The sequence below is a fragment of the Vombatus ursinus genome, unplaced genomic scaffold (genome assembly GCF_900497805.2).
Source record: "Vombatus ursinus unplaced genomic scaffold, bare-nosed wombat genome assembly UNPS02000749.1, whole genome shotgun sequence".
Taxonomy (NCBI): Eukaryota; Metazoa; Chordata; class Mammalia; order Diprotodontia; family Vombatidae; genus Vombatus; species Vombatus ursinus.
This window is the reverse complement of record NW_020940527.1, coordinates 21,217,660-21,239,226: the sequence shown is the minus strand read 5'-3', so window position 1 is coordinate 21,239,226 and position 21,567 is coordinate 21,217,660. Positions and strand designations below refer to the sequence as shown.

The window sequence follows — 21,567 nt, the reverse complement described above, 5'->3', positions numbered from 1 at the left end:
GTTCTATCCAATTCACCATCTAGCTGCTCATTCCTGTGTTTACTCTCTTGTTATTATGGCTTAAAAATTAAGATTAGTAAGATTATTAAAAGTTAAGTCAGGAATTATTGAAATGAAAATAGAGTGTCAACAAATCCACTAACTTGCTGATGTTTAATAAATATCTGATAGCTACTGGATGTTAGCTGTGATATCTTCGTCAATTACCACTCAAATAGAGGATTGATAGATAGGTAGACAGAATGTACATAGATAGATGTAGAGAGAGATAGATAGATAGATGGATGGATAGATAGACAGACAGATAGATAGATAGATACATAGATACATAGACAGATAGATATAAATTCATTCAGAAAGACCTAGTTCGAGGTTTCAAGAGGAATCATGAAACATTTACATTGTGAATCCCCCTTACCTGTATTCCGAACAGAACTCTGCAGCAGCACAGCCACAATTTTCAACATCACACAGGCCAGGTCTCTGTCCATATCCTCAAAACTGGATGGCTTCCTGTTTCCTGACATATAAAAAAATGAAATAAGGATTGTTTCACATTACTATGATTTGAGACCTGTTCCTTTAAAGGGTAAGAGAAGAATGAACTTGTGATTATTCTGCCCTTTTTGAACCATCAGAATCATCTGGTACAAAGTTATTACCAGATACATCACAGGAAAAGAGATTACAGACATCCCAGGCATGTTCATTTCTCAGAATTTACTGTATAAGAGTTTGATATGTACTGAATGTCAATACAATAAGCTCAGAACACCATGTCCTTTCTTCCTCCAGGCATGTAGTACTTTTAATATTTGGTTTAATTGCTTTTCCCTTGCTGATTAATTAAAATATTAGATGATATAGTGGCAATATTAGTAAGGGAGTATTCAAATGAGAAGAAGCCTGGAATAGTAGATAAAGGGTAGTCTTAGAGACAGGAAAACATAGCTTCCAATCCTGTTTCTAAAACATAGGAGCTGTGTGGCCATGGTTAATGACTAACATCTCCATGTCCAGGCTAATCTTCAAAGTTATGCTGCACATGAGTCGATGAACTACATCAATAGAGACAGTTTTGATGCTCAGAGTTCCTGAAACAGATAAAATCACAAGACTGGGCTCTTTTTTTTTTAATAAAGAAGACAACATGAGAGTGACTGAAGCTGACTAGTTTTATGTTTAGAACAGCATATTAAATTCAAATTAATTAAGTTCACATAGGATGGATCAAGAAATTGACCTGGCCTCTCCTTTTGACTCTGGATAAATGAGTCCTTTGAGCTCAGCTTCCAAAAGCTGAGAATCATGAAAGAATTCAATTGCTTAAACATTTATTAAGTGTCTACTGTGTGTCAGGTATTGTACGCTCTAGGGTTACAAAACAAGACAAAAGACAGTCTCTGCCCTCAGGGAGTTTACAATCTGATGGGAGAGACAACATGCAAACATATAAACAGAGCAAGGTATGTACAGGATAAATAAGAAATAATTAAAAGAGGGAAAGTAGTGGAATTAAGAGGGGGTAGGGATGGCTTCCTGGAGAAAGTGGGGTGTTAGTTGGGAGTAAAAGGAAGCCAGCAAGGTCAGTAAACAGGGTATTCTTGTACTGTGATCTCTGAACCATACCTCTCTTCCTCATGATCTTCGCTTGTTTCCGTAGCTGAGCCAGCAAGAGACCCAAAAGCCCTGAGTCCCTGAATATGTCAGAAAAGATCAAATCATGTGCGATGATCTTCTGGAGGCTCCGTAAGGCCACTAAGGTACAAGATGGTGCTTGGTTCTCCTTGACCAAGTTCTGCACTTTCTTGAGAATTTCATGTGGGATGAAAGACAGGTCAAACACCACAGACTCCAACAGCTGGAAGAACTGCATCTGAGCTAGGGGGGGCTTCAGATGGATGATCTCCACAAACTGGGAAATAGGCTGCAGAGTCCACTCCAAGAGGAAAAAGTTCCTTCCGTTCCAGGTCCATATTGTTTTGATGCTGGATAATATTTTTCGGCAGAGAAAGGGGTCGCTGGTTTTCTGGAAGGCATTTTGCAACACTTGAAAGGCCTGGAGGTTCTTCACAGTCATCCCTGCAGGAGAAAATAAAAATGCTAAAGACTTAGATACTTCTTGAAATATTTGTTGCACTAATTATAATGCTAATATCTCAGTTAAAATGCTATTCCTCAGGGGGAAAGCTAGGGAAAAAATGGAAGAAAACTCAGTCTTTGGCTTATTACAGAGTCTGGTGTGAATTAGATAAAATAAACTAATAGTAACAATAAAATTTGTACAGTGCTTACTCTGTGGCCAAGAACTGTGCTAAGTTTTTGTGGTTGTTCAATCATTTTTCATTTATGTCCCAGTCTTCACGATCTCATTGAGATTTTCTTGGCAAAGATCCTGGCATGGTTTGCCATTTCCTTCTCTGGCTCATTTTACAGATGAGGAAACTGAGGCAGAATTAAGTGACTTGCCCAGGGTCACACAGCTAGGAAGTGTCTGAGGTCGATTTGAACTCAGGGAGCCTGACTCCAGGCCTGGCATTCTATCCACTGTGTCACTTATAACTGTCATCTCATTTGGTAATTTTAGTAGATGCTAACTCACTCTACCTTCCCCCAACTTTTGTTTTGGTCTAGACCAGGGCATGCAGGAGCATGCAGTCTCCAGGCCACATGTGGCCTTCTAGGTCCTCGGGTGTGGCCTTCTGACTGAGTCCAAGTTTTACGGAACAAATCCTTTTATTAAGGGGAGTTGTTCTGTGAAGTTTGAAAGTAGGTTCTTTCTGGGATGAGTGGGGAGTGCCTTTGTAGTGGGAGAGGCTGTCTTTGACCATGCCAACATTGACTTCATATATCTAGGTATAGATGAGTTCTGAATAAGACAAAACTAGATTGGCCACTATAAACACATTAATTAGTTAATTAAAATAAAGTCTATAGGGCAGATGTAATTTATGTAACAAATAATTTCCCTTAACTAAGTAACTGAGCCAAATAGAATGAGCCAGTTAAGAGCAAAAATATTGCTTTCTATGTATTAGATTGCAAGAAGTAAGGCCCACGTTCCAGGACTATCAGAGCTCAGCAAACAGCAATACTTTAAGGACCTCTAATTTCACCAGTGTAGATATCCCCTCATCCTAAGAGCATCATGGCTCCTCTGTGATTCAGTTGATGGTCTCTAATAACAGTGTCTGTGGCAGCAAAACAATTATGTCCCAGTGACTAGCCTGGTAATGAGCCTGCCTGGTTGGAGCTGGGCTGGCCCTGGGATAACAGAAGGCCATTTCATTTCTATGCCCCTCCTTGAAGCTTCTCAGCTTGGCAGAGGTATTCAGAGCCTGAGCTTAACTGCTTTGGCCTTTGGGAACTTAGGGTCATGTCTATCCCACAATGAGCCATCAGAAGGTACCTTTGATGGAAGACAACAAATCCCAAGAATAATAGATGACCAGACTGGAGAAGAGAACAAAACATATACTCTACCAGAGGGCTCATGCTGGAACTTAAAACCATCTAGTTGAGGGTAGGTGACGCTGTCAAACACCTTCAGCTCCATCTTCCCACACACTGTGAGCCACACCAGCAGCTCCAAAAGTTCTTCCAGATAGGGCTCTGCTTCATTATCAGGAACCTCCCCATATCTAAGAAAAAGGGTTGCATTGTGTCATTGGGTAAATGTTCTGAAGCCGCTGGCTTGCCCCAAAGAGCTCTCTGGGGTCAAAGGTGTGCCTCGAGGGCTAGTGGGTATGCTGGCAATCTGAGCACAGCACAGCTGTGTTGGCTCTGCCCACCTACATCTGCTAAGGGGGAAGGGGTAGAGGAGAGGACCAGAGAAAGCAACTAGGAGCAGCATCAGAAGAGCACCTTCTCCCAGAAGGAATTAGGAGTGCCTGCAAGCAAGAGGAGAACCAAAGAGATTTCCCTTATATTCTTGCAATGAAGAGGGCTAGACCTGGAGCAGATTCAGATGGGGAACACTGGGATTCTCTGACTCAGTCTAGCTCAGCTGAATTGTTCATTTTCCTTATGAATACTAACAACTGGTAGTATGTCATATTTCTTCTCTGTAAATACAGAAAGCTCACAGTTAGGAAATTGTTGTTGAGTCATTCTCAGTCCGACTCTTCCTGACCCCAGTTGGGGTTTTCTTGGCAAAGATATCAGAGTGACTTGCCATTTCCTTCTCCAGCTCATTTTGCAGATGAGGAAACTGAGGCAAACAGGATTAAGTGACTTGCCCAGGGTCACAAAACTAGTAAGCATCTGAGGCTGAATTTGAACTCAGGAAGATAAAGTCTTCCTGACTCCAGACCCTTCACTCTAGCCACTGTAGAAATACCCTCTACCAATGCAGATAAGCAACTACTTTATAAATTACAGTCTTGGAGGGTTGCCCCAGGGCACTGAGAAATCCAGTGACTTGCCCAAAGTCACATATCCAGGATGCATCACAGGCAGGACTAGAACCCAGGTCTTTCTGATACCCAGAGCATCTACTTGCCATACTATCCTCTCATTAAAACATTATATATATACATATATATATATATATATATATGTGTGTGTGTCAACTATCATTTTCCTTCTAAATCTTCCCCCTGTGGTGCTATGAATGAGGTGCAATAACTAGATGATATCCTCATTTTACAGATGAGGAAACTGGTAGAGAAATTGAATGATTTGTCTATTGTCACAGGATTAGGACCCAGATCTTCCAAATTCAGGAATTCCAAGTCCAATAGTGCATTCACCATGCCATACTGTTGTAGACTTCCTCCTTTTACAGTGGGAAAAGGCATATCATATGTTTCCTATAATCTTTTTTCTGCAAAACTGATTCTCGTTTTCAAATTTGGTGTAATTTAATCATGATTTTAGTTAGTGAAGAGAGGATATCAGAGTCAAAGAGACTGACAATTCCTGAAGGTGGATTAGTACTTTTTAGCTCCTTTTCTCTGCATGTTTCAGTCTCCTATCAATTCAAGAAAAAAAAAAAAAACCTCTGCTATCTAGAAATCAACAAATATTTACTGAGTGCCTGCTATGTAGAAAACCCATAACTTTATACATATATCCTAATTATTGCCTGTGCATCTTCCAGACAGGGCGAAATAATGCTATATTCCTTTTTCCCCCTGCCCCAGCCCAAACATAGCAGTTTCTACTATTTGATAAAAAAGTTCTGCCTGTGCAGTTTAAAAGGCTACCTGGGCAGGTGCCAGAGGTAGAATGTTTAAGCAGACCAAGGATTTCAAGGTGGAAAAGACATTGGAGAGCACCTATACTTTTACAGATGAGGCGATGTAACATGCTCTGAGTCCCATTGATAGCAAATAGCAGTACCCAGTCAACTATCATTTATTAAGCACTTTCTTTGTGCCAGGTATCATGCTAAGCTCTGCCTACATCTTCTGATTCCATATCCAGTACTCATAGTATTTACAGTCATAGTATGTTTAGGGCTTTGTGGAAACTCAGAGGGCATCTAGTCCAACCCAGGGAACTGAGGTTCAGAAAGGGGGCATTGTTTGCCCAAGGACACATAGGTAGTAAATAAGAAAGTCTGATTCCAAAGTCAATACTCAATAGTATTTTAAGGCTACAGATTTAGAACTTCAAGTAACCTTGGGGGATCATCTACCCATAATTCTATAGATAAGAAACTTAGATAAGATGAGATCACATGGGTAAGTGGGTATGAGACCTGAGATTAGAAGCAAGTCCTCTGACTCTAAGGACAAGACTCTTACTATTGCATCCCTTTTCCTGGAATAATGAGAGAGAGAAAGAGAGAAAGAGAGAGACAGAGAGAGAGAGAGAAAGAGAGAGACAGAGACAGAGAGAGAGAGAGAGAGAGAGAAGGAGAGGGGGAGGGAGAAAGAGAGGGAGAGGGAGAGAGAGAAGAAAAAAGAAAGAGAGAAGAAACAGAGAAAAGAGAGAGGGTAAGAGAGATACATATATATGTATGTATAGATAGGTGTATAGACACATGTACATACACACATACACGTGTGTGAATGTATGTGTGTAGATAGATAGATAAATCTTCTGTACCACATTCTGGTTCTCTGGAGCTTATTGAAGTGGGAAAAATCAACCCTTTAGGACCATAAGTATATGATAAATATTTATATTATTAGTGTCTCTTTGATGCAAGAATCTTATAGTATATCCATTTAGCAAATATTTGCTGAATGCCTCGTGGAGCCCCAGCATATCCCAACAATTGACTGTTAGACAGTAACACTAACTTGATGCTTCAGCTAGAGGAAAGGTCAGGGTACAGAGATGACAGGCCCCTGCATTCCCATCTCCTCTAAGAGTTGAATACCCATTTTCTTTTAATAGACTTGACAGGTTTTAGTGAAGCAGACAATTCCCTGGATTTCTAAATCTCAGCCCAAGAGCAGCACACTAGACAGATCCATGAGAAACCTGACCCAGGGGACACACGGAGCAGCAGAATTTGAATTCTAGCTAAATTTCCCTGACTTCCTGCAAAAGGCCATTTCACTGTGAGCTCTCTGAGAGCAGAGATTTAATAAAATGCTCAGACACTGATTGATTAACTTTTCCTCTGACCAATTCTCATCATCACGAATGGCAGGGGATAACTTGAAAGACAGAGAGTTAAGGATATAATGATATAATATATGCAACATGGTCAGAAAGGACTCAATTAGTCAGTGAGTCAATAAGCATTTATTAAGCACCTACTATGGAGTCACAGTGCTAAGCCTAAGGATACAAAGGAAGACAAAAGATGGTACCTGCCCTCAAGAAGTTCACAATCTAATTGAAAGTCAGTAAAGAAAGCTCTGGCTTTAGAGTTAGAGAACCTGACTTCAAACCTCACTGCTATCATTTAATTCCTGTGTGACCTCTAGGCTTCCATTTCCTCATCCACAAAATAATGGGTTTGAATGGACAACTTCTGAGGTTCCTTCCATCTCTAGGTCTACGGTCCTATGAAAGGGATTTCCAAAAAAACCCTAGTGCTTACAATACTTACACAGTTTTGTGAGTTGGTGATTCTTTTATTTTCTTACTTCACCCTCTCCTGCCCCTGCCCATCTCTTACAGTACCAACCCCACCACTAACAAAGGTATACTTACCGAAGTAAAATTTTGAGCAGCATAGGGTAGCCGTCACTGTTCTCAAACTCGAGAAGCAAAGCGGGAGACATGGAATAGGAATCTTTCACAAAATACAAGATGAGGCTCACCACCTCACTCACTTCCTGGGGACGCAAGGTGTCCACCAGCCTGGAGAGATTCTGGATGGTGATTTTCACGGAGTTTGAAGCTGCCAGAGGAAACATTATGTTTGCTTAGCTAGACCAAAAGCACCAACTACCATAGATGTCGATCACAGGTCAACTGGACTAAAACTCTTTAAATTACATCTCAAAATAAAAATCAATAAGTCAACCAAAAAGAGGCTTTTGAATTTGGCTTTTTGTTCAGAGGAAGCAAGAGGACTGCCTTTAGAGGAAAGCAAGGATCGTTTTAATGGTGAGACATTCATCTATCCCAGATGAATCTCAGGCTAAGAAACAGACATAAAATCATCCCTTTCAGCCTCCTAAGTCAATCCTTATACATAAAGAATATATATGTGTATGTGTGTGTGTGCATGTGTATACACACATATATACATGTATGTGTGTATATATGTATATATGTTATGTATATGTGTGTGTGTGTGTATAGCCTAAAGATGCTAGCAAAACCACAATTTTGTCAGAGGTATTTCCTTTCCAACCAAATGTTGCTTTCTATACTTTGTAGACCCAAACAAAAGTCCCTTATCAAGAAGCCTGAAAGAGATGCCATATAGTGCCATATCTCTGCATAATTCTCTTCCTTCTCAAACTTTTATAACATCTGATACACCTGGGCTTCACCTTTTTAAAGCCACTCACTCCCACAGCTAACTCTATGGGTTACACCATGCTCTACTCCTTGGGTCTTTGACCACATAGCATTAACAAGCCATCTTTACTGGGGTGTATGTGGCATGGCACTCTGCCAGGGCAATACTATGTAAAGTCCCCAAATGAGCCCTGAATTAGAATAACAATCAAGGAAAGTGGTACATTATCCATGGAGTTGAGGACACTCCTGAAGCAACTACCAAACTAGGGGAGAAAAAGACTAGGTCACGGTTCCTTTCCCCCCTGCTGCCCACACCAGTGATGGGCCTATCAGAGTCCTTACTTCAGAAGTTAGAACATGATTTCTAACAACCAGAGTCAATTGGATCACTAAATTCTTGGGTTTTTTTTCTTTTTTCTGTAAATAACTCCCTTTAGGGAAATCTCAAACAATTCTCTCTTATCCTGTCTGTTTTCCTTCCCTCTAAATATTTCTGAGAATTCTCCCTTTGCCTCTTCCTTTGTTTTTGCTCCAGCTAGAAGAAAGGATCTTCTAGCTTCACAGAAACAGCTAGGAAAGGCCCACTGGTGGTAGGCCTTTCTCTTCCTGATTCTCTGTGCTAGGGAAGCCTCCCTCACATGCGGGTATTCAGAGGCCATGGAAAAGGTGAGTGCTTGGTCCAGGGGCTCCCTGGGCTCTCTCCTGGCTCTTCTCCTTAGGAATGTGCATAGGGACCTACTCTTGCTCCCGAAAGGTCACTGCACATGAATGCTCTGCTTTCTTTGGCAGTGGCTGCCAGGATGGTCCCACAGGGCCAGCCCCTTTATCAATCCCATCCAAATACAGAGATGAGAACAGGGGCGGAAGGGAGGGGGGGATGACCAGGGAGTCATCCAAGCACATTTTTATCACTTTGAACCAAATCCATCTCAAGTCTCCCCTTCATATCTACAAATAGAGAGGATGGAGAGAGTGAGAGGAAGGAATGTAAAAGAGAAGAAGAAAAGGAGGAAAGGAAAGTAGCAGCATCAACAGCAACTAGGTGGCATGGCATAGGAACTAGAATCCAGAAGTTCTGAGTCTGAATATTAACTCAAAATCTGACAAGTTGTGTGACCCTGGGTAAATCACTTAACCTTTCAGTCAGCTTAGTTCTCTTCATCTGTAAGGTCACTGCACATGATTACTCTGCTCTAGTTGGCAGTGGCTCCCAGGATGGTCCTATCTACCTTACAGGATTATTTGAGGATCAAATGAGATAAAACTGTAAAATTTTTCACAAATCTTAAAATATCATATAAATGTTATCTGTTGCTACTAATGCTATTGCTTCTACTACTACTGTTACTGCTTCTATTCCTATTACTACTACTGTTGCTATTATTATTATTACTACTATTAATTATATTATTATATATAAATATAATTATATATAATATATTAACTATATTACTATATTATTATTATATATTATTATTACTACTATCAACACTACTACCATTATTACCTCTTCTACTATTACTACTAGTACTGATACTACTACTTTGCTACTATTATTATTACTAATACTACTACTACTATTACTACTTCTACTAGTAGCAGTGGTACTAGTAGTAATACTACAGTCACTAGTAGTACTACTACTAGCATTACTGCTACTACTATTACTATTAGTAGTAGTGGCACTACAACTGGTAGTAGTAGTACTACTACTACCACTACTACTGCTACTATTGCTACTACTACTAGTAATACTACTACTACTATTGCTACTACTGTTATTAGTACTTCACTAATAGTAGTACAAATGCTACTGCCATTACTATTACTGCTGGTACTACTAGTACTAACACTACTACTAATGCTGCTGCTGCTGCCGCCACCACCACCACTGCTGCTACCACTACTACTAGGCATGAGCAACCAGCTCTTATAGGTATGTTTCTCCTCCCAGTTATTCAACTTTTCCTTAATTCTATGACATAAACCAGTAGCTGAAGATTTCTAGATGGTCATCAGTAAAACAGCATCATCCTCTAGCTATCAGAAAGAAGAACTATGATCAGCTGCGGACAGGAATGATGCCATATGTGGTGACTGGCTCCCCTCCAATGTAGTCTACCTACACCCTCAATTATGGGCATTCAGGTTGTTCTTGTTCTAGGGGGCACCCTTCACAACCTGGCCCCTGACTAGCTTTCCATTCTATACTTCATGATCTTTATGCCCCTGTAGGCACTCTATGATTAAGCCATCTTGATCTACCAGTCATTCCTCACACACAATACTCCATTTCCCATCTCCATGCTTTTGCACTGGCTGTGCCCTTTGCCTGGAATAATGCTCTCCCTCCTCACCTCTGCCTCTTAGAATCCCTAGAATCCTTCAAGACCCAGCTCACACACCACCTTCTGCAGGAGGTCTTTCTCTTCCCCAACCTATAGCACAATACCTGGCACAAAGTAATCTTGATTGTTGGAATAACTGGAAAGACACCAACTCAAAACAGATCAGAAGACACTCCCTCACCTATCTGTTCAGACATCAATCTGACTGGAATAAGCAGGCTCTATCCAGTAAAGGAGCCAGCCTGCTTTTAATGGCACACTAACAGGACTATGATTTACAAAGTCAGGACAATTGATCTTCTCTTTCTAAGATGTAAATCCAAATACTTTCCTGTGGTCAGGACTTGGGCATGTTTTTCTATTCCTATCAGTCTTTCCTCTTAGATAGTTACAACTTTCCTCTGAATCATTTTTCTAATCAGGTACAGGAAACTGTATAGACACATTTTTTAGTTTGAAAAAAATGTATGAAGATAAATGAAGTTATATATGTCAGAAGGTGTTATATAACTCCAAAGCAATAATAACTTCATGATTATGAGATCATTGTAAAATTGAATATACGATTAAGGATCATTGATACAGACCCTGGGGAGAAATAGACTAAAATTGAATTAATTTTAAAGCCTCAACTCTTAGACACAATTGATTTGCAATAAAGACTTGTTCTGAGGAATTCAAAGAAAGTTTTTTTTCTTTTTTTTTGCTCAGCCAAATTCTATCTGACCTACTTTGCAGGTAGCTGATGATACTTGGGCTCTGGGCCTTCGAGATGGCCCTAAGCACTGAGAAGGTGGGTTCTTTCCAGGAGGGGCTGCTCTGTTCCCAAAGAGAAGATGTTGCCATCAGAAGAGACTGGAGCTCATTGCCAAGGAGAAGCTCTTCCACCCCTTGTGGATCATTGTAAATGTTGAGCATCATCTGAAAAGACAAATCCAGTTGTTGTCTAATTAGAGAAAGTGCATCCTACAAAATGGACAGGACCTATCTGACCAAATAAAAGCTAGCAGAGTACTCTGCATATTTTTAGTATGGCACTTGATTTCATCTCTGTACAGAGTTCCTAGTATGGAAACCTCTCCCAGATCTCCTGAAGCAGTCCATGGGGAGAGGTAGTAGCTTACTAGCCCACGTGGCCATCTGGCTAGTATATATCTTAGGCAGCACTCAAAACCAGGTCTTCCTAACTCCAAGTTCAACTCTTTATCCACTGCCAAGATGCCTTCCACAAAGCATATTTGTTGTTGTTTGGTCATTTTCAGTCTTGTCCAACTCTTAGTGACCCCATTTGGGGTTTTCTTTGTAGAGATACTGGAGTGGTTTTCCATTTCCTTCTCCAACTCATTTATAGATGGGGAAACTGAGGCAAACAGGGTTAATGGACTTGCGCAAGGTCATACAGCTAATAAGTGTCTGAGTCCACATTTGAATTCAGGAAGATGAGTCTTCATATATGAGTCTACATATATATGTGTGTGTGTGTGTGTGTGTGTGTGTGTGTGTGTGTGTGTGTGTGTAGTTGTTTCAACGTTGTTTTCCCCATATGTCTGTGAGCTCCCAGAGGGTATGAACTGTTGGGATTTGGGGTTTTGATTTGGTTTTTGCCTTTCTTTATATCCCCAGAACTTAGTACAGTGTCTGACACATAGTAGGAGCTTAGTAAATATTATTTGACTGACTGGTCTTTATTATTTACAACCTACTTGAAGTAATCATATGTCAGTTTAAAAAAATGAATTTGTAGCAGGCCCAAGGAGTCTATAACTTTTACTAGCCATGCTTTAAAGCTCAGTAGCAGGAGAAGGAAGAAGGGACTATGAATGAATGCTCTGTCAGAAAGAGTAAGGGGCCATGAGAGTGACAGGATAATAGATTTGGAGCCGAGGAAAACAAAAACAAAAACCTTAGAAGCCATCTAATACAACTCTCTCATTTAACAAATGAGAAAATAAGGACGTGGAAGTTAAATGAGTAGCCCAGGCCACACTGATAATAAACATCAGAGGCAGGATCTGAAACCAGATCCCCTGGCACCCAGACTAGAGTTCTTTTCATTATTCCATGCTGAATCTCTGGGGTATAAGTGACAATAAGTAACTGACCATGGTACCTAAGCTTGACAGAGAGCACAACATAGCTAGAAGGGACTTGGTGCAGTAAGATAGTTCAAGAAAACAGGGATCAGTTTGCCCACAAGCAAAGGGTCATTTCTGTAGATGTGAGATAATGGAAACCTTTTCATTTTTTTAAGAAAAAAGTTAGAATTGAAGACAAATGGGGCAGGAACGTGGGCAGAAGAGAGATGGGAATGTGGAGGAACTCAAGAGAATTGGTTCCCCAAGGAGTCAGTCTTGCTCCTAGCTAGAAGTGATGCCCCATCCTACTGCAACTCACCTGCACAAACATTTTCTGAACTTGAGAGTCTCCCTCAAACAGCTCATCTTTGTCCAATGGAAAAGCAAAAAAGATATAAAGGCATTGCAATAGCAGACCTGGGAGACCAGATTCGATGACCTTGCTGAGTGTCTCCTGAAAAGAAAAAGCGAAAATCACATACTTTGTGACATTCTTCCACACAAGGGCTTTTTCCTTCGTTGTTTCACCAAATGGTCCCTTTATTCCAACTGTCTTATCAATAGTCAGAAGCAGCAGCAGCAGTAAAGATTTTATTCTCAGTCCTATTTTGCAGTTAAGAAATTCACATTTCTGCTTTACCCCAAAATACACAGAAACTAGAAATGACTATGGGGGTCAAATAAGGCAAAACTTTGCTCTAGTAACATTCCAAGATCCAAAATCATAAGCTGGTTCATTATTCCTTCAAAAGGCCCCAATTTCTCTCCCTCTTCCACTTTTTTATCTTCCATCTGTCCTTTTTCTTTCTATTCCTTGAGAGTTGTTTAATTGAAAATTATACAGCTCTGAACTATTCTTCTATTTATAGTTTCCAACAGAATATTATTGGTGATCTCATTTCCCATTTCTTTCCTCTCCTCCCCCACCAAAAAAAAAAACTTTTCATAAACTAAGTCTCTTACTCCAAGCATCCTTATTGCTGTTATTACTAGAGGAAGTATAGATATAAGGTTAGCTGAGTGTCAGAAAGACCTTTATTTAAATCATAACTTAGATACCCACTAGGTTTGACTCTAGGCAAACAGTTTCAGTCTCAGTTTATTCATCTATAAAATTAGGATAATACTATTTACAGAGCTTACCTTACAAGGTTGTTGTCAATATCAAATTAAATAATATGGATAAACTACTTTGGGAAGGTTAAAGTGTTACATAAATATTTCTTGGTGAGGGGTATTTCTCTGCAAATTATAATCTCAGAAAATTGTCCAGGGTGCTGAAAAGTTAAGTGACTTATCCAGGGTCCCATAAAACATGTTATTAGAAGCAGAATTTGAATCCAAGTCTTTCTAATTCTAAGGAAGCTATGTTAAATTGATACAGTGCTTTGATAAGTATCTATTATTATTAATGCCCAGAGTTGGGAGCAAGATTTACCAGGTTCTGTCTTCCCTCTCTCCTTGGGCACACAACATCTCTTTATTTTTAGAATTAGACTCTGTTGCTTTATTCCTGGCTATTTCTCTCATTACATAAGTAAAAAGTTAACTGACAATAAATAACTGATGGAAACCAAATTCTCAAGCTTACAAATAAATCACCATTCCAGCCCAAAGCGATGATGATGATGATGATGATGACAATGATGATGATGATGATGCTGACAACAAAATCTGATGCTTACTTAATGTCTATAATGGAATGGACTAGCCATTGGAGGCTTACTCCTTCAAATATGCTTAAATTCATCCTTCAAGGTGAGATACATAAAACATACAAATATTCCCCATCTGGTTCTAACCTAATACATAGAATTTTGGAAGCTGTTTCCAGATATGTGGGACTAAGGATCTGGCATTGTGTTATTATAAGTCTTCTGATTGGTTTCAGAACCAGAAGAACCAATGACTCCAGAGGTACTGAACCAGAACTGAGTGTATACACAAAGAGATGATCCACCAATCTCTCAGTTTTTTCTTTTCTGACAGAGATTAATAAAAGAAGTCCTGTGAGATTCCAGAGTGTAGGGGGGAGAGTTCTTACCCTGTCTATCAACCTACCACTACATGTGTGAGCACCTGGTACCTTTATACATTTTGTTCCACACATGGTGCCTTTATTCTTTTATGTTTTGATCTTTCCCTTACATTAAGCAAGTGAATATTCTCAGTTTGATGTGTCCAGGTGAATTGTGTGCCTCATTTTTTCTCATCTGTAAAATGAAGGGGTTGGTCTCAATGATTTCAAAGTTTCCTTCTGGTCCTAAATCAATGACCCCACAATACTAAGACCTGGTGAGATCTGGAGATCCTAACTGGCATTGGGAGTCCCCCATCAATAGCCATAGTAGTCCGGAGATAAGTAAGCAGCAATTCTGCATCTCATCCTCAAACCAGCACACTTTCCACAATATCATTTCATCATCATCACCCTGTCCTGTCTAATCTTGGAGTCATCCCAGAGATGTTTTTTCAGTGAACTTACAAAATATAAGTTAATACACCAATAACTTAATTCAATTACAAAAAATCAGCCATTTTACCTGAATGAAAAGTTGTCTGTAGGACATCAGACATTAAAAAAAATGAATAGCAGCATAATGTCTTGTCCCAGGACCTTTTCTATCTGAATTCCATCCAACAGCATTAGAAAAACAAGATAACAACATCTGTCCCCTTTCAAAATAAAATTTAAAAAAAAAACTAATGAACTACATTAGTTGAACAGGAGAAGAATGAGGGGGAATTGATCAATTGAGTGGAGGGAAAAATAGGGGAAGAATTAAATAACCAGATAAAATCAGAAAAGGAAAAAGAAAACTAATGAGCAAAATTCCAAGAAGAAAGTGGTAACAAATGGAAGCGAGGGATCAGTAATGAAGCGAAGATAGCCAATGGCAATAGGGTCCTCTTATAAAAGATTATGCTAAAGAAACTCAATAGACCTAGGACTAGAGTTTATAGCAGAAGGAAAAAAGTCATAACTTGAAAAAAATTAAAGAAAAATAGAGGAAAACATAACTGATAATTTTAAATATAAATAGATCGAACAATCCAATAAAATAAAAAGTGACAGATTGGATAAGAAAACAAAACCCTAAAATAACAATTGGCAATCATAAGCACTTTGGAGTTTGCAAAGTATTACATTATCTAATTCAACCCTCACCTTATGAAGTACATACTACAAGCATTAGTATCTCCATTTTACATGTGATGAAACTGAAACTGAGGGGAAATAAATGACCACCTGTAGATGCACAACTATTGAGTAAAAGGAGGGGGATAAAAGAGGGTCATTTAGTAAAAGAAAGAAGTTTAGTTCTCTTTAAAAGGCATATTTTATTTTCTGATTAAAGTTTTGTTTTGTTTGTTTTTTGCAGGCCAGGTCTGCTCCAGAAAATTTTGGTAAAGAATTCAGTAATGAAATCTAAACCATAAAGGCAAGTGTACCTTTAAACTTATTAAGTAGGACCTTTGCCCCAGTGATTCCACTACTGGAATTTATCCTGAAAGTGTTATCAAAACAAAAGAAAAAAAAAGTGATGAGGGAGAGAGTCTGTCTGCTCAAAGATTTGCATTATATGCTATATACACTATATATACATACATATATAATATATAACTAAAAAAACTAAAAACAATAGGGGAATGGTCAAATAAATAATGGCAAATTAACAAAATTAAATACTATAATGTAATTAATATGCACATATATGGGAAATACAAATAAACCTGAAAAGACCATTTTGAAACAATTTGAAACAGTAAAATGTAAGAATAATGTATAACTAACTATGAACATATCAGATTGATTCTTTCACATAAGAGGAAAAATGAATTAAAATAGTAAAATAGACAATTGAATAATTCTTGTGATATTTCATTACTTCATCTAATTTACAGGTAAATGTCCACTAAGGAACTTTATTTGGATGTATTGATGTTCATTGCTAAGTATTTTAACAGAGTATTTAATTTTTAAAGAAAAAAATAAAAAACTTACAGGGTCAGCCTGGGTAAGTAAATACCCTGATTTTAACAGGAGATAGCCATTATTTTCTTCTTCCCCTTTCCACTGGAGCAGCTTTCCAGTTGCCAACCGAGCCTCCTCTGCCATCACAGCATCATCATGAGGAAAGAATATCATAGTCAAAAACACACTATCGCTAAAAACCGAAGAAAGTATTCCCGTACTCTCGTATTACTAAATATTTCTACTACATCACACACACTCCTCTTCATCTGAGACAAATTAGAGGCTGCCGAAAGTCTAAACCAGTTTAAGCATTTTTCAAGAGGAAAGATTATGTAAACCCTGACCTGAGAGGCAGGAATCCTATAGTACAATCCTACAAAGGTCTAGCACCACCTAGAAGAGTGATCTACATCCATGTTAAAGAGATGGGTACAAGAAAGTAGGAGACAACATTTTATAGTTCATCCCATTAAACTTTTATTTTTCTTTTTAAACAACGAAACTGTTGTTCATTCTGCCCTGGCGTCTTAAATTTCTCAATGACACTCCACAAATTCTATCTCCTCACATGTGCTTCCTTATATTTCACATCATTTTGAAAAGTAGATAGATTATTTTTCCCCCACTTAATTGCAGGCAGTCAAATGTCAGCAATGATCATGTGCAAATTCTGAAGCCTGGGCAGGAATATTTGAAGGAAGTGGGCATTCTCTTTGCCAAAAGTTAATATAATATCTAATTCTAGGCATACTTCTTCAGCTACTCTTGCCAAGCCTTCAGAAAAATGGCTGACGGTGATAACGTTGGTAGTTAGTGGCCAAGAAAGCAAATCATGCTTATTACATGTAATCTCACCCCATGATTTTTCCACACTCTAGGGTCAAGCTACTTCTCTCTTCCCTCTCTGAACTACCTCTGCCTATAGAACTTAGACATTCTCAGTCACCTGTGCATTCAATAGAGTTTAGCAAACTAGACATCCTGGGATTTAGTGAAAATCCATAGCCTGTTTCCACAAGGCCATAAGGGAGGGAAGATGAACCATACCATCTGGAGAAAACTGTTGACACAGGAGATCAAAGAATTAGGCTAAGTTTGTGCCAGGATACGCAGGTGTAGGCTTCTGATGGCAGAGTAACAGAGAATTGTACATCTGCAAGAGACCTTAGAGGTCATACAGTCTAGGACTTGAGGCCCACAGAGTTTGTTAAATGACTTGACCAAGGTCACACAAATAGTCAGTGACAGCAGAAAGAGTCAAGCCCAGAGCCAGTGACTCTAGGTTCAGAATTCTTTTTGTCATACCTGTCATGCCCAACAATTAGGAAAATATAAAAATTTTCCTTTTTCTTTATTCAACCAGCACTCAATCCAAGAAGCTGGTGGATAAAGCGCTGGGCCTAAAGTCAGGACGACCTGAGTTCAAATTCTGCCTCAGATACTTACTAGCAGTGAAACACCAGGCAAGTCACTTGATCTAAGCCTCTGTTTACTCATATGTAAAATGGGGATAATCATAGCATCTACCTCACAGGGTTGCTGTGAGAATCACTTGATACAATATATTTAAAATGCTTTGTATACCTTAAAGCAATATATAAATGCTAGCTATTATTAATTTCAAGGTACAATGTTAAACCCTGGGAATACAAAAGACAGAGAACAGAGCTTCCTCTGTCTCTCAAACATTAGACTAATTATAACAGATGACATTTATAGAACTTATTAAGGTTTGCTAAGTAACAACCCTCTGACAGAAGAAGTGTGTTATTCCCATTTTATAGATGAGGAAACTGAAGATAAGACAAGTTAGGTGAGTTGCCTAGGGTTACACACACTGTAATATCAGAGGCAGAATTTGAACCTGGGGTCCCCTTGACTTCAAGTCCAGTACTCTAACCATTATGCCATCCTGCCTCTCCACAAGAGAGGTGAAAGACATGTATTCAGGAACTAAAATAAAAGAAAGAATATGATAAATGTTACATAAGGGTCCAGGTAAAATTCCCTGAGAAATAAGAGGGAGAGATTATTTTTAACTTGGAGTGTCAGGAAAGGTATTTTGTGAGCCAAAGCATGAAGAATTTCCAGTTCATGGGCTTTCTCACCTGCTGGCTTGCCCCCAAGGGCCTTCTGTATTTCTTGGGCAAGATGCTTTGAAACCTCTTCCGCAAAATCTTGAATACTGGGAAAGCAGATAATACCAGCAGATTTTTCCCAGGCCTGAAACACAACAAACAGGGAGAGGTTTCAGTGGAATTTGGTTCAAGAAATTAAACATGTTAAAACAAGCCATGATTGACTTCCGGGGGAGGACCCAAGATGGTGGAGTAGAGAAAGCACTCAGCTGAACTCTCCCAACATTCCCTTCCAAACGCCTGAAATCAAATCCTGAAAAATGCTATCTATTTCCAGAGACAGAACTGATGAACTCTGAATGTAGATGAAAGCATACTCTTTTTACTCCTTATTTTTATTGTTTTATTTTGTTTGTGTTTTCTTTTACAGCATGACTAATATGGAAAGGTTTTACATGACTTCATAAGTATAATTGATATAAAATTGCTTGCCTTCTCAAAGAGGGGGGAGGTGTGAGAGGGAGGGAGAGAATTTGGAACTCAATTTTTTTTAATTATTGTTAAAAAAAATTTACATGTAGTTGGGAAATATTTAATGAAATAAATAAAAAATTTAAAAACCTAATCCATGAAACCTTCCTCTTCCTTTGACAAAAAAAAGCAACCACATTATTCAGCCCCTTCCCATGCTCAACAAAAATCATATTTTTAGAATTAGAAGAGGCCTCAAAAGTCATCCATCCCAACCCTGCCATTTTATAGATGAGGAAATGCAGGCAGAGAGAAGTTAAAGGATTGTCTAAGGTCACATAGGTAGCAAGCAGCAGAGCAGGTATTTGAACTGAGGTCCTCTGATTCCAAATCCAGTATCTAGCCTAATCTCTTCTGCTGCCTGAAATCTGGAAATAGCCTGGACAACCTCTTTCCAATACTCTTTAGTCAGTGACTTTAGTTCTGAGTCAGGGACTGTCTTTTGTCTCTTTTTGTATCTTCAGCGCAGTGCCTGATTATTAATATAATAGTCACTTAATAAATGTTTATTGACTGATTAATGGAAAAAGACCACACATTTCCTACACTCTATACTTTTTATATGCTTCCTTTCAAAAATAAGACTATGTATAATTATGCCTTTCTCTCTTGTTACTTCTCATCTACTCAATATATATGTGTATATGTGTGTGCATATATATATCTTAATGTACCTACTTGTAAACATGTTGTCTCCCTCATTAGAATGTAAGTTTCTTAAGGGCAGGGATGGAGGGATGTTTTGTTTTTGGTTTTCTTTGTATCTCTGAGATGTTATAGTGTGCCTTGCACATGGTATGCACTTAATAAATGTTTGTTGATTAATTAATGGTGAGAAGCCATGGTATACCCTAGATTATCCAATATTAATTAAAGGTTAATTATTACACACGAGACACTCTTCTAGGCACCACAACTCTCTTCCTACATAATCAAACCTCCACTGTATTGCATTCATACAATTGCCTTGTATATCTTCTTCTTTTTCTCTTCAAATGGTTTATCTTGAATTTGTTCTCACTAAATTGTATTACATTTATCTTACCACTTAAAAATACATGTTATGCTTTTTTATACCATTCTCACTTCCCAATAACTTCTTTCCTTAAAGAAGTAACAAGTCTTGCAAGAAAAAAAATTAAGCAAACATGAACTGTCACAGCAAATCATATCTAATGGTGAATCCCATATCATCATTAGTCCTCTAATGACTTAAACCATTTCTCCAACTTACTAAAGTCATTTTGAATTATTATCCAGGATCCAAGGTGTTACCATCAATCACTGCCCTCCCTATCACTTTTAAAACCTTAACATGTCTTCTAAACTATATGGGAAAGTTACAACAGTATTAAACATAAGTACATAGAACTGATAACTGCTGAGCATGATTTGTAAGACAAAAAATGACACTGTCTATTGCTAATCACTTTTTAGGAACAATGTACTTGCTTATGCTTCCACCCCATCCCAAATAATTATTTTTCTGGGCTTAATAAAGATACGTTACATCTTTAATGAATTTGTCAATGGTCCAGAGACTTAGAAAAAAAGATGGACACAGTGAGTGTGAGTTAATGATTCCAGTAGTCAAAGGATCTTTACTCAAATTGTAAGGAGTGATATTTTGAATACATAAATATTTCTGTATCATTTTAAAATCTACCAAATTGTTTTCTCCTACATTTTTCTTATTTGTTACTGATGGTAACCCTCTGAATGACGCAAGACAAGGTGAATTATTAGCCCCATTTCAACAGATGCGAAGAAACTAAGCCTCAGAGAAGTTACGTGATTTGCACAAGAATGATGATTACTGCTCCTTTTTTTCCCAGATGTCATATTGTACCATCCAAAACATTTAGTAAATCGATGGCCTCCCAAAGGTATGTTGGTGTTCAAACAATGCCGTTTCCATAATTTATTTATTAGGTGTATGCTATTAGCAAGAATCAGAATCTTATACTCAGAAGAGACCTCAGTGGCCATATAGTCCAACCCTCACTTGATCAAGAATCCCCTGTACAATAGCACTATGCTAGGCACTGGGCGTTATGCAAAAAGATAGAAAATGATATGGTTCCTGCCCTCAGGAAGCTTACCTTCTACTGTAGCAGAACATTAAAACCAGTACTAGATTTAGACACTAATTACATGAACCACAGCTTATCATAATATGAAGACCCTCTAAATGTATTATAGATAAGTAACAGAATTTATAATGAATTATATTGCACTTGAGTCCTGGTGATCTGTGTAATTATTCCAAGTTATCATACAATAAAAGTCCTCAGTGTCATTTATGACAATTAAGAAATCATAATCCAACATATAATAAGCCAACAGAACTTTTTGCAAGATCTAAATTTTATTTAGATTATTTGTTGCTTCTTTGTCTGAGCATATGAAAAAATGTGAAGTGTGATTATTTCTTTATGTTAGGATGAGATGTATTCTGCTCTCTTTCTTATTTTCTATCATGTGAGCTCTTCGTGTGTTAACCAATCCTTCCATGAGACATGTCTAAAAATAAATTTGCCAGAAGATAGAACATGATGGAACAAAGGAAACTCCCAAACAAAGTGCTCAAGACACTAGAAGGAAGAGAAACTTGTTTTAGCTAGGGACAGCTTTGTAGAGGAGGTAGCATTGGAACTTGATTATGAAAAAGGGATGGA

The 21,567-nt window shown here is 38.4% G+C and overlaps 1 protein-coding gene across 3 annotated transcripts in view; it reads right to left on the bottom strand.

The window, feature by feature from the left end:
* The window catches only part of WDFY4 (WDFY family member 4), a 365,261-nt gene that overhangs the window by 332,903 nt on the left and 10,791 nt on the right, over nt 1–21,567 (bottom strand). For all 3 annotated transcript variants that reach the window (XM_027859244.1, XM_027859252.1, XM_027859263.1), the window contains exons 2-9: nt 18,389–18,503; nt 16,308–16,414; nt 12,621–12,755; nt 10,958–11,147; nt 7,117–7,306; nt 3,484–3,641; nt 1,630–2,082; nt 419–520 (exon numbers count right to left, since the gene is read on the bottom strand). In XM_027859244.1, coding sequence (XP_027715045.1) covers nt 419–520; nt 1,630–2,082; nt 3,484–3,641; nt 7,117–7,306; nt 10,958–11,147; nt 12,621–12,755; nt 16,308–16,414; nt 18,389–18,503 — 1,450 coding nt within the window. The remainder of the gene's footprint in view (nt 1–418; nt 521–1,629; nt 2,083–3,483; nt 3,642–7,116; nt 7,307–10,957; nt 11,148–12,620; nt 12,756–16,307; nt 16,415–18,388; nt 18,504–21,567) is intronic.